We start from the raw sequence: 17,070 nt of genomic DNA on the forward strand, positions 1-17,070 counted from the left end.
GTTGGTAGAAAAGGCTTCAACTCCTTTATTTGGCAGGAGTGCACTTACAGGTGATCTGCCTCTTAACGAACTGGCGTCCTAGCTGTGGCCCACTGGAAGTAATTGTTATTTCCTCTCTCTTACCATGAGCTCATAGTCAGATGAAAAATCCAGAAACGCAACATACAAAGACATGTTCTTTGCGGCTGCATCCTTTAATTTTCTTCTGTTTTCTTTTCTTCTTTTCTCTTGTTTTATACAGTGATATTTGTAATTTAATACGTACTGCTATTTTAATTCTAATTTTGTGAAAAGTCGAGTTCTTTGACTAAAACGCAATAAAAATAAATAAATAAAGCAAAGTCCCCAAGATGTCCCCTGTCCCCCCCAGATTTATGTGTCTCCTACGCCCCTGGAGCGGACTGTTCATCAGGCGCAAGAGGCGGAGTTTCCTCAATGTGCTTGGATTAGGTGCTTATGAAAGGGATTATTTGAGTATATTGCGGTTTAATTCATCCATGCAAAGGTGAGGTCCTCCCATAAGCTTGTAAGACCCTCCCTCTCGCTCAAGCAGATGAAAGTTTTGTGTGGAAAACAGTCAAGAACAGAGAGGAGGAAGCCATATTACAAATTCCCTAACCCCATCCAAGTGCAAATCCCCTTTCATATAGGTTTGTCAGCTGAAGAGGACTCGGGACATCCTCAAATGAGCATCGTAGACCACTGGAATTTGAGCCGAGTCTATTCCTTTTCACCAAAAGTTATGGTGGTGGACGAGACCTTTAAATATTGGCAGATTCCAGAAACTCTCAAACAAATGTTCGGCCCTGCGGATTTAGATTTCTGGAGTCCACACAGTGTTCATCTCTTCAGAAATGATGAAATATTGAATTGATTCCGACTGGATTTCATGCAGCTACTTCTGACCAGAAAGCATAGGTTTAAACATTTCACGGATTGGCATGTTTCTTTGGACTACAGTATGGGTAACGCTATCATGTCACAAAGATAGGTGTATGTAAAATGTGTACCCACCTGGCCTCCACCATTGCTAGTAGTATTCTTTTGGGATCCCTGCCGATGCAGGGTGGGTCCAGGTTTCATCCTCTCATGGATTTGGGCCTCCTGGTGCCGACGCATTCGCTGCATTTGCTCTTCGGTGCTCATGCGCTGCTTCCGATTGGAGCCACCTTCTGAGTTTCTCGGTGGGGAAGCCTAGAGGAAGAGAAAAACAACAAGTGTGAAGTAAAGAGGGCGTAAGATAGAGAGCGAGAGAGAGAGAGGAGAAGGTGTGCTGTTCTCCAAGAAACACAAGAGAATATGGATCATTATACTTTTTAATGGTTTTTGTCACAACCAATGGGTATCCAATCTTTTTACGGATCAATTTTCACAGAGTATATTTTTACTGCACATTCGGTACTGCTTTCTTGAGGCAAAAACAGAATTGTTGGTTTGGGTTCGATGAGGTAATATTGGATGGGGAGAGGTAGGAGGGTAGGTTTGCGAAATACTGGTTGGTAAAAACACGTGAAACCTGTCAATGTGTTGAGGAAATACAATGTCATGACTGTATGACTGCCATGACATTATTGACTGCCATTACATTATTATTATTATTATTATTACATAGGATGAATGCACAAAAGAAGCAGTAAGTAGCAAATACTGAGGTATAATGGCTTTAAGTATAATGTCAGCTGTGTACAGCTTCAAGAACTGTAACGTCTAAGTAGGCCAACAGCCACAATTAAATAGACGGAGTAGTGTACAGGTGAAAAATATGTGGCATTATTGACCATGTTCTGGTAGGATAGAGGTATTAAAAGCTGATCCAAACAGTACCAGTGAAGGAAGCATCAACGTTATCCTAGGTCATTTAACACTCAGAGCAGAACACCAAAGGAGCCTAAAATGACTGCAATAGCGGAATTCTGCCATTAACTGAGAGAGCATTTTCATGGATAGCATCAGCAGGCTCGGTGAGGTAGGGAGATCCATTGTGATGCCCAAGTTCACAGTCATTCCCTTTCATATTTTGGTAATGCAGGTTCCGTACCTTTGTTTCCATATAAATAGCTCCTGGGTGACTGGCAGGACCAGAGCCCTGAGAGAGTGAAGAGGCAGCAGGACCACGGGTAGGTGAACTGAGATCAGCTGAAAGAAAAAAAGGTGAAAAAGATTAATGTGGAGACGGCAATGATCTCTTACAATTCTAACCATACAGATGGACACAGACCATTGGGTCTCTGTCCAGCTTCTTCAATGATAGGATGTGCACTCACTCTATGGTCATCCTTTCCTCCCTCCATTTGGGGGGGGGGGATCTGCATTCAGCATTAGTTATTAATCATCGCAATAGGAATTAATCTGATGTAACAATCAGCAGAGGAACAACTGAACGATATGAAGTCTAATCTACTATGATCGCTAAGGAAGAGGCTAAGCTCACAGAAGGAGGTCCATCCTAGTATCACTACTCAGAAAGAACCAATTACATGGGTTGAAGCGTGCACTCAGGTGGTCTGATGCATGGGCAAGGCTAAACAAAGGAGAAAACCAGGTGTACGGTGATGATGAACTTGCCGGGAGGACAACGGATATCAAGCCCAGAGCAGGAGAGTGGAAATGAAGAGTCCACAGGAGGTACCTGCTCCTACCATCTTCCAGAGTGGAGCACACATTGGGGATATTGCTATGATTCCTCCCATAGCTCTGGAACGTCTTTTATAGACAACTGATCAAGAGACTCATTTTGTACTCTGGGCACTCATACTTTACTGTGGGGCCCACACATCTTACTTCCGTTGAGGAGTTTCTAATCTATACTAAGACTTTATGATGTCTATGTGGAAAAGAACATGTGATTGGCCCAAGAAGAGGGCTGGGAAAACATCTTAAGAACAAGAGCAGGGATGCACATGGCTCAGAGACAGAGGTGTGGCAGAACGCCAACGAGACAGGACCAAAATGTCCAAGCCATCTAAGTGCCAGAAATCTGATAAGGGATCACAGTGTCTTTCAAACTCAGAGGGGGCATCATGGGCCATGCTTGAGGAATTTTAAAATGTCTAGGACTCTCCATGATGAAGGGGGGGAGGGGTGAACGAGTTTAACGTTACTGACCAATCAGAGAATGTGCAACATAGAGAGGCGAATGAATTGGGCAAGGACAAGAATTTTTTAAAAAAAGCAGATTTAAGAGAATGGAGAGCAGGCACTCGCCTATAAGATTTTGGTAAAGCATTTCAGGCACAGCACTTTGCAGGCTACACATTGTCTCATAATACTGTAGCTCTACAATGAGCGCAGGATCTGAAGTTTGCATTGAGAGTCTGGCAACGGGAAGATTTGCAACGACACTCTTTTTGCTGTAAAATAGGCATAATCTAAATAGCGAGCCAAACTTCAATGCAACCTTCTTGTTTTTCGCCATACCCCTGGCCTCGTTAAATGACATATCATATGACTCGCCCCATCACGTGCCGCCTCACTCATAAAAATGTGTATATCCACCAAATGAGTTTCCGGTGACTTCCAAATGGTTGGTCTTGAGTTAAGGTTTGTACACAAAGGTGGACACGCCTATAGAGATAGGGGGATATTTTTCGATAGAATGATGCCCGATTTGAAATTGGCCATATATGTCTGACAATGCAACATGCAAATGACTCATCACCCACTGGCCTTTTAGAGGTACCAACCTGTCAAGAATCCCCCTAAAGGTCCTAAATGGCAGCCTTCCTATTTTAAAACTGTTTATGGTTATTCCATCAGTAAAAAGTTTTGGGTTTTAAGATACTATAAAGGCTTCATTCTGAGTTTGGCAGTATTAACTGTGGTAATACCGCCAAATGTGATTACCGTTATCACAGGCGCTAAAAAAGGATTAATGCCTGATTTAGAGTTAGGGTTAGTCTACATTTTGAAGTCTCATAGGACTTCCTGATGGGTTTGTGGTAGGACTGGTAAAACAGCCAACACCATTAAAATTACCATTCCTGCCTTTTTGTGGAGTTAGTGCCTCAAATCAAAGGCGGACAATTTCACTGGATTTGGGATCCAACCCCCATAATCAGTCAGAGCGGTAAACCGGGAGTATTTCCAAACACCGCCGGCATTACCACTGCCGCCACACATGAAATGAGGCCGTAAGAGAAGACAATGCATAACGCCCTGAGTGATGATCCTCGTCTTATAAAACCCGAGTGTAACTCACCTTCGTGCACACTCACAGATGTGGTGAACGCAGACCCTGGTGAGTGCTCCAACAGACGCTGCCCGGCTGGGTTCGCTCCTTCGCTCGCTGCATGCTTGGAAGAGAATTCCTGTGGCACCTGGGCATAAAATAAAAATCAGAACCGATTTAGACATTATGGGAAAACGTGAGCATGAACTCCCTATAACGATTAAGACCAACCAACCATAATTTGAAGAGCTAAAGTGCACTTAGACTTGCACCTCTGCCCTAACGGGCATAGGCGCCCTCGGTTAGAGAGATTATTCTTGAGCCCTGTGTTGAGGTCTTTTAGGTGTATCTTCCTGACTTATGTACTGCTAGCTATTCCCTCAAGATCATCATGTTTGCTAAGTGGCCGTCGTGACGGATTAGAGCAGGCCTAGCTCTCAGGAGGTGGAATGGGGCAGGAAATGGATACAGCACATACTTTTCATGTATTCTCAATGAGAGAATGCCCACACACTATATGTTTATAAAAATATTATCTTTAAATATTAAATAAGAAAAGGCACAACATAAATCACCACACTGACAGGTAAGTAAACTTGATAAAATAAAAGATGCCACAATGTAACAGGTAAGGAATATTGGAGAACAACTTTGCTGGTTACACTGAAGAGGGGCCAGAAATGGAGGGAGGACTGGGAGGTGAGTTTGGCAGTGTGGTTGCAGGATCGAAGGTAGCACATGCCCCTAGGGTTTCATAGATGGAGTGATGGAACCAGAGTGATTGCCTCATGTGAGTCTTCAGAATCCTGAAAGCAAAGGGGCACCTGATTTTGGATCTGGTGATACAGGCACAGTAGAGCTTGAGGGGAAACAAGGTCTTCAAGCAGGAGCTGTGATCCAGGTGTCCCCACCAGATCAGTCGGTTTCTTCTGGAGAGGTGGAGCTTCATTGTCAGATTCCGTAGAGCATCAAAGGAGGCTGGTGCAGAGGTCTGGCCCTTCCTCAAGCAGCAGGTAGATTCAAGTAGAAAGAAGGTGAGTGGGTAAGGGGGTCTGCGTTTATTCCTCTGTTAGGGAGGATTCTCATTTCTGTGCTAACTCCCTTCAACCTTAGAGACCCCCGGCTCTTTTGCTGGATTTAAGGACTTTTTCATTTTAATCCTGGAATGAGTGAGACCTTTTTCGCACTCTCTGATGTGTTTTGACCTTATTTGTGTTTCCTCTGTTTTTGGAGTTTGACCAACGCCATAGGCATCTGCATTTTGTATGGTGACACACAGCACCTTCAGTTCACTGTCACAGAGAAATCCTTTAGATTTTTCATAAGGTTTAAATACCTTTTCTTGTGTGAATTACCGTCCGTTCTCAGGAAAAGTAAAATTAAATTGACTTTATTTACCTTTTCTCTTTGTAGGTCCAGCACAGCCCATCTTATGTGGAAGTGCTGGGGGTTACCTAGTAGCCCCTTATCCTACATTTCATGTACAAATATGTATGCTACCCTCACTACTTTAAATGGCTAGTGGCAGTGGTTTAATTTAACTATCATTGTGCTTTTCTACTGCAGGCTGAACCCTCAGCTGCAGTACAGCACCCATAAGTGAACATTTTGTCAAAATGGCCTCAACTTCTTTTTTTGCTATTTTCTGTTTGTGAGGTCTTTCTTGGGTATTACTCTGTGCGTTGAGCTAGGTTTGAGCCCTTTGTTTGACCCCGAGGCCTGCCTCTGGCTCTAGTGTGTCTGGAAAGAGGATTTGAGGGAGGTTCCCGAAACTCCCCTGTGCTTTGTCTCTAGGAATGCCTGACTGCAACCAGTCCTGATTGGCTGGCTGGCTGTCCTTTTAGTACAGCGACCATGCTGTGTGAATGACAGCCTAGGCTGTACGTGAATGGGAGAAACCTGCTTAAAAGGCAAGGGTTTTGGGACTAGAGATAGAGTCCACCACTAGGAGAAATACACCAATGAAGAAACCGTGAATTAAGCTTTCTGCATCCTCCTGGACCTTTGAATTGCCCAGTGAAGCCCTGCTGCTGTGCTGAAACTCCTTTTTCGATTCGACAGAGAAGCTCCGGAAGGGAGGACTTCTTCCCTTGGGTTAGTGGGACCAACTAGCACCGAGATGAACTCCACTGGACCATCTTCCCTGACTGGCTGTACTTCTTCACTGCTGCAAGAACCGAGTGCCAGGGGTCGAGAAATCCATAGTCGAGTGCAACGTCTGAAATCTGGGCAGAAGCTTCAGGGGTCTCCTAAGGACCCTCCAGAAGCAGGACGACCAGAGCTAGAGTCCCCTCACCAGAGTGCAGGACCCAAAAAGTGAAGGAAGCCCAACCAGTATCTGAGATCCGTGACGGTGCAGTTTACAGAGCGCTGAAACCGCTAAGTGCTGCTGAACCAAAAAGAGCCCGTAGCTGTCGACAACTTCCCAACTACCGCTGCAGGAGCCCTCCAGACGTCCTCCCTCTTGTCCCCGTGACTGAGGCTCAGGACCACAGTGTCTGCACCACAGTGACAGGACAGAATCCAGTTGGACCACTCTTCTTCAAACCAGAGTTACTGTTTAGACTTTGGGTACATACATCACTGTCTGTTTAGCTGTGCTTTTTTGCAGTTTGGAATTGGCTTACCTTTAGAGTTGATCCCCACTCTCTTTCCACAGGCTTAACAGCTTGTGACCCTACAAGTGATTTTCTAACAAACTCTATAACTTTGTGTAAGACTTTTATCTAAGAAGTTCCTCAGCTGCATAGACTGTGCTCCAATTGACTTTGGATGTCCTGCCTCCCTGCAGACTCTTCTAACCCATTGACATTGATATTATGTGTCCCTCATAGGTGGTAAGGAACAAGTTACTTACCTGTAACTGTTGTTCTCCAGCATGGGTCTGGCATGGATTCACATGCTCATGAATATTCCCGTCATCAGGCTGGGAATACTCGGTAAAGAAAAAAAATCAGTTTCAGTTTCATTTCTGAACTGTCTTTCTCCTAACAACCAATCACTGGGCTCTGGGTCATACTGCCCCCAGCCAATGACTGCCCTCTACCTAAGCCGCTCCTCTGGCAGACATCTTGACATTTGGTAGCACATAAAGTGGCAGTAGGGCCAAGAAAAGAGGCGCAGAGGGGTAGGCGGGAGGGTTCGCATGTGAATCCATGCTAGATCCATGCTGGAGAACAACAGTTACAGGTAAGTAACTTGTTACTTCTCCGGCATGGGGTCTGGCATGGATTCACATGCTCATGAATAAAGAATACATAGCAGTACGCACATGCACAAATACGAGAGGTGGCAAAGGCTCAATATAAGCCTTTACCTCCTCACCAAGCTCACCTTCAAGCGAATAGGTTGCGCAGCAATGCCTGACCGACTCTTGACTCCTCCCTGGAATCCCTGTCGATGGAGTAGAATCTCGTGAAGGTGTGCGTCGACCTCCACATAGCAGCCCTGCAGATGTCCAGCAGAGGCACACCAGACAGGAACGCCGTAGTTGCACCGATCGCTCTGGCTGAAATGGATCTCGGATGGCCAGGCAACAGTCGGTTTGCCAACCGGTGATAATGGGAGATGCAGCCGGACAGCCACCTGGAAATGGAAGCCTTGGAGAGGGCTTTCCCTTGGTTCACCGGGCCAAGGTTCACGAAAAGTTGTGATGTCTTCCGGAAACGCTTTAATTATTATTATTTTTTTTAATGCATTAGGTTCATATCTTAAACCTTACATTTAGTTTTGTGGCATACAGTTCATTTGTAAAATAAAATCTGTGATTTTGATTTGCTTATGTATTACAATAAAGTTCTTCAGGGGAAACTCTTTGTTCGGTCCATGTAGAACTTCAGCGCTCTATCCACATCCAGTGAGTGCAAAGTCCTCTCGGCCGGCACCTTGGGCAGGAAGGAGGGGTGCGTCCGCAGCACCACCCTTGTGTCGTGAAATGTCAAATAAGGTGGCTTACAGGACAGGGCCTGAATCTCACCCACTCGTCATGCAGATGTAATGGCCATGAGGAACGCTGTCTTCCACGACAAGAACTTTAGTGGAACTGTCTGCATAGGTTCGAGGAAGGGACACCCTGGTCTTAGGGGTCACATCCTGCAGGGCCGTCTCGGCGGCCTTCGCCAGAGTCGCCGCCACCCCCTCCATGGAAGGATTGGCCTTCACCGGGTACACCTGGGCCTTCACAGTCAGGGCCGGAGCCTTGTCCTGCTTGACCTTCTCCTTCGGGGAGTGTTGACTGGTGGCGGAGGCTGGAGACGTCGAACTCGCCCTAGCCGCCGAAAAGCCCGTCGCAACAGCACTCCCAGTGACAGTGGACATGCAGTGCTTAGCCTTCTGTTGGACCCCCGCAGGAGGAGCGCTCTCAAAAGGTCTTAGATGCCCGCTCAGCATTCTTGGAACTGGGAGAGGCATGCTGCTGGGACCCACCCAGAGCAGGGGCCTTGGCCTGTAGCCACTCGTTCAACCGCCTGTGCCGATCCTTCATTGTGCACGAGGACATCTCCTGGCAAAACGCACAATCCTCCTCCTTGTGCGCCGGATACAGGCAGTAAATACATTCAGAATGCTTGTCGTCCGCGAAGACATTCTGCGAGCCGCAGCTGGAGCAGATCTTGAACAGGGGAGCTGAATCTTTCTTCTCCTCCGACATGGTCCACGCAGCATAGGCCTGAGAATCTTCTGGAAGCCTCCACGAAGAAACTCGACGAAATTCGCCCTTGAGGGGTGCTGAGGAGGGGCTTAGGAAGAGGGCAGTCATTCGCTGGGTGTAGTATGACCCAGAGCTCAGTGATTGGTTGTTAGGAGAAAGACAGTTCAGAAATGAAACTGATTTTTTCTTTACTGAGGATTCCCAGCCTGACGAGGGGGAATATTCATGAGCATGTGAATCCATGCCAGACCCCATACTGGAGAACTTGTTTTAGACTGTTACTGCTGGGAAAGGCTTGTCTAGATTTCATTTAAATATTTAGTTGTCCTCACATTCACTGAGAAGCTGTTTAACCTTTTCCTTCCTTAAACCTTTCCTTTCTGCAACCTCAGAATCCGCAAAGTATAACTAGTGTGATATATAAATGCCAATACTGTCCCTGTGAATGAAGTCACCTCAGGGTGTAAGAATTGTGCAAGAAGCATATCCAAAGAGCATCCACTAACTTGTTCCGATTCTGAGAAGTGATTTTAAAGTATATTTACATTGTTACATGAATTGCCTTTTTAAATAATGCTTATTTAAAAATTGATGTTAAATAAATAACTATTTATAACTGAAAACTTTAATTTAAGTGTTACTTGTATTTACGGATTTCATTGCTACAGCTCTACAGGTCACATTTACCCCTCTTGAGAAAGGCCTGGCTGCTCAGTCACTCTGCCAACTTGTGTTGTACAGACCTATACCAAAAGGTGGGTTACCCAATACCAAGCAGATTGCACCAATTCTTACCCAACAACCTCTCGGGAGGCAATCAGTGAACACATCACCCAATCACACACTAATAATCATTCAAACACAGGGGTGCACTGCCAATGGCAGGCCATCCCTCCAGGCACACCAATGCACCCTGGAAGGGCTCTAACACAAAAGGAAATGAAGCCACACTATCCTAGACAGGCATCTGTGTATGCCATCAGTACTGGTTTCAGAAGGACCACAGGCCCCAGTCCTGGGATATAAGCATTGAGTGGTCGAAGGGTCGAAGATGGCTACCTCTGCTCAGATACACAATGAGGGACAAGGGATAGTCGGGTGATCCCTCAGGCCTTAAATGCAAACAAAGACAACCTAATTTTTGTGGAGTGAAGGATGCGGTCAAAAAGGACACAGGCAGGTCAAATGGATTACACCCAGAGGAGCCATAAAACACAGGTGAAAAAGAAGGCACCACCAGTCTAGTCATATGACTAAGAGAGAAGGGGTACCTTCAATGGGACACTATAGGTACATACAAAAACAGAGTCAAACTCTCAGTCAGGCTTTGATGTAAGCCGCCCTGAGACAAAAACAAAGTCCAAAAAAAAACATGTTAAAATGTGAACTTCTTACCTAACACACTCTTACTTCAGCAGCTCAATGTATTAATATTGTGTAATTACTTCCCTGACTCTACTGCTTTGTACTGTAATACATTATTTTTCTTTAAAGATAACTCATATACCCTCAAAGGGGCATCTTGGTGCTAAGACGGACAATGTTGCATAAAAGCAAAGTTAAGCAAAGTTAGAAAATAGGGTAAACAGAAACTGAATGCACAGAGCGGGGAAGGGGAGTACCACAACACTACAGGAGAATGCTGAGAGTGAGGAAGCTGAACACCACACCACAGGAGAATGCACAGAGAGGGGAAGGTGAACACCACAACAATACAGGAGAATGCACAGAGTTGGGAAGGTGAACACCACAGGAGAATGCATAGAAAGGGGAAGGTGAACAGTCCAACAACACAGGAGAATGCACAGAGTGGTAAAGGTGAACACCACAACCCCACAGGAGAATGAATAGAGTGGGGAAGATGAACACCACAACAATACAGGAGAATACGCAGAGTGGGGAAGGTGAACACCACAACAATACAGGAGAATACGCAGAGTGGGGAAGGTGAACACCACAACACCACAGGCGAATGCAGAGAGTGAGGAAGGTAAACACTACAACTCAACAGGAGAATGAATAGAGTGAGGAAGGTGAACACCACAGGTGAATACACAGAGTGGGGAAGATGAACACCACAACAATACAGGAGAATACGCAGAGTGGGGAAGGTGAATACCACAACACCACAGGCGAATGCACAGAGTTGGGAAGGTGAACACCACAATACCACAGGAGAATGCACAGGAGTGGGGAAGGTGAACACCACAACAATACAGGAGAATGCACAGAGTTGGGAAGGTGAACACCACAATACCACAGGAGAATTCAGAGTGAGAAAGGTGAACCCCAAAACACCACCGGAGAATGCACAGAGTAGGGAAGGTGAACTTCGCAACACTGCAGGAGAATGCACAGGAGCTAAAGCCAGAGTATCATGAAGCCATTAGGATGACTACCGAGTCCAATAGCCTTGCTTCTTTAAAGAAATGCGAGCAGCAGGCGAGGGCACAGGGGGAAGGGTGGCAACGGAAGATGTCAATTGAAGGCAGGCGTAATAAGGCTGTTGGGAGGGTGGCTTCATCTATGCCCACTGACCGCTCTGCTGGCAAAGGGTGGCTTGCTGTCTTACCATGCAGCAGTACAGTAAGTAGGATGAAGGGGCGGACGGGTTGGTCAACCCCATTGTGGAAGAGAAGGTAACGCTGAGGGGGTTAAGGAGACCAGATAATGCCCTAGTATATAAAACCCGTTTTACAACTCCTGCAAGAACGCACTAGGGTCAGAGCGCCGAGTGGCTCGCTAGATTCCCAGCGTCCTAACGTTGCCATAAATAAGCATGCGGACGCTCTGGGTTACGCTGTGAGTAGTCTACTCCACGGCAGCACCCACTGATGCTGCTGCCGTCTCCTGAGCTTCCCCTTGCGGCCTTTAGGCCCGGTCTGCTCCTGCTCCTCTTCGGTGCCAGTCTGCTTTAGTATTGGATGTGGCACATTGATCGCATTGCGACGGCACTGGCTCTTGACATCAGCCACCTGAATGCCAGCACCCCTCAGCATTTCACCTGTCCACGACACTGCAGCCCTCCAGAAGCCGGCTCCTCCACTGCATCAAAGTAAGCAGGCGCTTCCATGTGTTTGGTGGAGAGCCTTTGCGCCTCATGGACAGTCCACATATGTCCTGCAGAGCGCAGGTCATACCTATAAACACAAACACATGCCAAGAAAGTCCAGCACACTGAAACAATGGTTACAGCACCGGGGACGTGACAACGCTGTATTCCCCTACTACTGGACCAAGGTTCTGAAACGCACACAAACACCTCCCATGACCCCAAGAGTCTGTGCCACCACAGATAACTATTAGCGCACAAAGGAACCTAGACCCTATCAACCACCTCATATAAATCCTATGGCTGTAAAACATAAAACTCGTTCCCTGCAGCTCCCCTGGACAGTTACCTCCTTATCCTCCTCAACAGATGCTGGTGGATGCACCCCTCCCCCACATGTGCCCTCATTCATCCTAGAGCACCCAAGGACTGCCACATCTCCAACCGCGCACCTGAAGCACCCAGGGATGGCCCACCCACTCAATCACCTAATACAATTCCTACCAGTGCCAAACCTCTTGCCACCCATTACTTCCACAAACTGCGCCACACCATTTCCCTGAAGCTGAAATGACGTTCCCCGCCCCTTTCCTACTGTGTTGTGTGAGCATTGCAATGCACGGTGCAGATTGGGGATTGCAAGTTAATTTCAATCGCTGCAACATCTGGTTTTGCATTGCTGGTTTTGCACCTTTTCCACAATACATTTGGCCAGTTGCTTTCTCCCATTTTCAGTCATTTTCTTTCCTCTCAGGAATGTTTTTTGGTCGATTGTAAACAGGACTGAGGAGATCACCTCCCTAGAGAATCTAGGTGGGCATTGCAAAGTGGGTCACTCAGGTTTGCCCAGAGGGTGCTGAGCGGGCAACTCAATAATGCAGCTAGTTGCACTTCAGGTCTGGAAATCTGGTGGCAAGCGTTCAGGTTAGCGCTGATGCAGTCAAGAAGAGATGCGATAAGGCAGGGGACCAAGAAGCTGGATAGGTAGAAAAGACATTAGGAGAGATGGACCGCCCAGAACATTATACTCCCACCGACTCGTAATCCTCAGAGTCAAACGCGCCAAAGCAGGTGGTGCCAGCTTCCCCTTCATTGCTGCCAGGCAATGGAATTCGTTGCCACTTATCCTCAGAGCTGAACTGTCCCACCTTGCATTACGCAAAGTCCTCAAAACCTGGCTGTTTGACTAACTTATGCACACACGTTTTTGCATTACTTCATTGCTTCATTGTTCTCTTTATTGCCCATCGCTCCTCCGCCTCCAACTCCCTCAGGATCAGTCGCTTCTCCAAGCAACGAGTTGATGGTAGATCTCTTTCCTCAGCTGGGGCCTCCCTCTGGAACAGCCTCCCTGCCACTCTAAAACTTGAGAACCATCTCCGATTCCAGAAGCACCTAAAGACCTTCCTCTTTGCTTCTGCCTTCGCTCTTCCTCACCCCTGCAGATCTGTCTGCTTCGGCACCGTGCACCTGGATTACCCTCTGATTTCGGGCCCAGGTCCATGCCCACCCAGCCTCACACCCGCACTGCCTCCTGGCAACCCTTGCACTTGGGTCTGTATCTGTAATCCTACAGTCCCCTTACTGGCACTTATCAGACACCCCCTGTCTGCGCTTTAATCCTGCACTTGCTACCTTGCTGGCTGCACTATCTGCTGTTGTTATCCCTTGCTCAGCACTTTCCATTTGTCCTCTCTCCATTGCACTTTCCCCTTTCCCTCTCCCCTGCACTTGCACGTTCTCAATGTCACTGGGCCTAGTAAGATTGTTGTTTTTTGTCCTCCTGTGTTCCCCTCCCTTGCCTCGTCACGCTCTGAAACACTTGTGTATGAGCGTGATACAAATAAAATAGATCATAAATAAAATATATGTATGTGCTCTTGTAACTAAGCAAATTATGTACACCTTATTTCTGGTTATGTATGTACCCCTGTAACGAAGGAAATGTACTTACTTCAACAGCACTGCGATGCCTACGGGCTGTTGGGTGCTATACAAATAATAAAAATAAATAAATTAAAAACGGAGGACGGCCAGAGAGATAGTGGGGAGAATATGTTGTACATACTGTACCTCTCTGCTAAATATTTTTATACCCCCAGCCCTCCCCTCCTCCCCCAGCCCTTCTCTCCAGATGTAGCCCCACAATTCTCCAATTTCGCAAATCTCTCAAAACATGGCTCTTTCAACAACACCTGACCAAGGACTAATTCCAATGGACGCCCATACCGACACACAGACCTCACAGTACTGCGTTACTGTTAAAAGATGGCAGCCCAAAAGCTGGCTTCCCACATTCTGTACAGCGCTTCCCTGCTCTCGAGCTAGGTCCGCGCGTTAAAGAAAAAACCGTTTTTTAAAAAACATACCTGGTTGTTGTTGTTTCCGTTCATTTGCCCTTCGGTTTCTGTGGTGGCTGTCGTGTGATCCTTGGGCAGTGGGGGCCTCGGTGGGGTCACCTCGACTTCCTTTAGGAGTTCAGAAGGGAACAAGTAAAAACAGGCCAGAGTATGTTAGATATCCTGCTGCCAAGTGCTGGAAAAGCTCCAGAGACAAATAGCGAGTTAAGAGAGAGAGGACTCTGCTCCAGGCTATAACCGCACAGGATAACGAGACAAACTAAGCCAACAAACAAATGCAGTGTAAGTTAGGGACAAAGATGGGATGGCCAGGGAAAGATATGAGATGATCAAACTGAGTAAGCCAGGGAGCTGCAAAAAGAATTAAGTCATATGTGGGTTATCTTTTGGTTGGTTAACAGCATGCATCATTAGAGTGCTTAGAAATAGGAGGAAGGAACAAGTTACTTACCTGTAACTGTTGTTCTCCAGCATGGGTCTGGCATGGATTCACATGCTCATGAATATTCCCCGTCGTCAGGCTGGGAATCCTCGGTAAAGAAAAAACCAGTATCAGTTTCGTTTCTGATCTGTCTTTCGTAGTAACAACCAATCACTGGTCTCTGCGTCATACTGAGCACAGCCAATGACTGCCCTCTACCTAAGCACCGCCTCTGGCAGCCATCTTCAGATTTGGAAGCACGTGAAGTGGCAGTATGACCAAGTGAAGAGCCGCAGAGGGGTAGGCGGGAGGGTTCGCATGTGAATCCATGCCAGACCCATGCTGGAGAACAACAGTTACAGGTAAGTAACTTGTTCCTTCTCCAGCATGGGGTCTGGCATGGATTCACATGCTCATGAATAAAGAATACATAGCAGTACACACATGCACAACCACGGGAGGTGGCAAAGGCTCAACATTAAGCATTACATCAAACTCAACATTAAGCATCTTACCTCCTCACCAGGCTCACCTCAGGCGAACAGGTTGCGCAGCACTGCTTGGCCGACCCTGGACTCCTCCCTGGAATCCCGATCGACGCAGTAGAATTTCGTGAAGGTGTGCGTCGACCTCCACGTAGCAGCCCTGCATATGTCCAGCAGGGGCACACCAGAAAAGAACGCCGTGGTAGCTGCGATCACTCTGGTGGAATGGGCTCTCGGACGGCCAGGCAGCGGTCGGTTTGCCAACCGATGACAGTACATGATACAGCCGGAGAGCCATCTGGAAATGGAAGCCTTCGAGAGAGCCTTCCCCTGATTGACAGGTCCAAAGTTCACAAAGAGTTGTGACGTCTTCCGAAAACACTTCGTGCGGTCCACGTAGAACTTCAGCGCTCTAGCCACATCCAGCGAGTGCAAAGTCCTCTCAGCCGGCGACGAAGGCGACGGGAAGAACACAGGCAACACCAAGGGTTCGTTGAGATGGAAGTCCGACGGTACCTTGGGCATGAAGGAGGGGTGCGTCCTGAGCACTACCCTCGTGTCGTGAAAAGTCGAGTACGGGGCCTTGCAGGAAAGGGCCTGGATCTCTCCCACCCGTCATGCGGAGGTGATGGCCACAAGAAACGCTGTTTTCCACGACAGAAACTTCAACGGGGCCGAGTGCAGAGGCTCGAACGGAGGTCCCATGAGCTTGGTCAGCACCACATTGAGCTCCCACGCCGGGGCCGGCGCCTTCACCGGCGGGAACGATCTGAGCAGTCCCTTCATGAACTCTTTCACCAGACGATGAGACCACAGGGACGTCCGGCCCGTGGTTCTGGTGTAACGGGAGATCGCAGCAAGATTAATCTTGATGGACGCGTGTGCCAGTCCAGCTTTGGCCAGCGTCAGCAGGTACGGCAGTACCTGGGGAGCCGTAATCCGTAGAGGGTTAATCTTCTGTGTGTGGCACCAGACAGAGAACCTCTTCCATTTGTGTCCGTAGCATTTAAGAGTCGAGGACGCCCTGGCCTTTGCAAGAACCTCTCTGCAGTCGGCCGGTATGTCGTATCCTCCAAACTCTAGCGCTGCAGGAGCCAGGCCTGCAAGTTCAGCGATTTCGGGTCGTGGTGGAGGATGGCGCCTCCTTCCCTGGAGAGTAGATCCGCGTCCACCGGCAGCTTGATTGGCGGGGACGCTGACAAGTCCAGAAGGTCCGGGAACCATATCTGCCTCGGCCACGCAGGTGCGACGAGGATCATTCTGCACCGTGACCTCTTGAGCTGGTTGACAAGCCGGATTAGCAGTGGCAAAGGAGGGAACGCGTAGAGGAACAGGCCCTCCCAGGGGAACGAGAAAGCATCGCCCATGCTCCTCGCCTGGGGAAACCTGTTGGCGAACCTCCGGCACTTGGAGTTCGTCGCCGTCGCGAACAGGTCGATCTGGGGTGTGCCCCACCGCCGGAAGAGGCGATCCACTAGATCCTGCCGTAGTTCCCACTCGTGGCACGAGCGCAGCTCCCTGCTGAGTGAGTCGGCGATGGTGTTTTTTATCCCTGCCAGATGAAACGGCACCAGAAACATCCTTTGGGCGACTGCCCAATGCCACAGGTCCTGCGCCTCCTTGGACAGTGCTGGGGACCTGGTTCCGCCCTGTTTCTTGATGTAAAACATGGTGGTGGTGTTGTCGGTGAAGATCCTCACCACCTTGCCCTTGAGGGACGGAAGGAAGGACCTGAGGGCCCAGAACACTGCACGGAGCTCCAGGACGTTGATATGGAGGGACTTCTCCGTCGGGAGCCAGAGGCCTCTCGCGTGCAGATTTTCGGTGTGCGCGCCCCACCCTTCCAGGGAGGCATCCGTGGTCACTGTCTCCTGGTGGTCTGGGGTCTGGAAGTCCATGCCCGCCGTCAGATGCGCGCGGGTGCCCCACCACCGGA

At 48.1% G+C, this 17,070-nt stretch overlaps 1 protein-coding gene across 2 annotated transcripts in view; it reads right to left on the bottom strand.

Moving 5' to 3' along the window:
* Positions 1–17,070, bottom strand: part of LOC138526394 (pleckstrin homology domain-containing family A member 4-like) — a 291,575-nt gene that overhangs the window by 21,849 nt on the left and 252,656 nt on the right. For both annotated transcript variants that reach the window (XM_069637101.1, XM_069637089.1), the window contains exons 17-20: positions 14,238–14,336; positions 4,199–4,316; positions 2,039–2,136; positions 1,015–1,194 (exon numbers count right to left, since the gene is read on the bottom strand). In XM_069637101.1, the coding sequence (XP_069493202.1) occupies positions 1,015–1,194; positions 2,039–2,136; positions 4,199–4,316; positions 14,238–14,336 (495 nt within the window). The remainder of the gene's footprint in view (positions 1–1,014; positions 1,195–2,038; positions 2,137–4,198; positions 4,317–14,237; positions 14,337–17,070) is intronic.

The sequence above is a fragment of the Ambystoma mexicanum genome, chromosome 1q (assembly GCF_040938575.1).
Source record: "Ambystoma mexicanum isolate Mex_15411 chromosome 1q, UKY_AmexF1_1, whole genome shotgun sequence".
NCBI classification, from domain to species: domain Eukaryota; kingdom Metazoa; phylum Chordata; class Amphibia; order Caudata; family Ambystomatidae; genus Ambystoma; species Ambystoma mexicanum.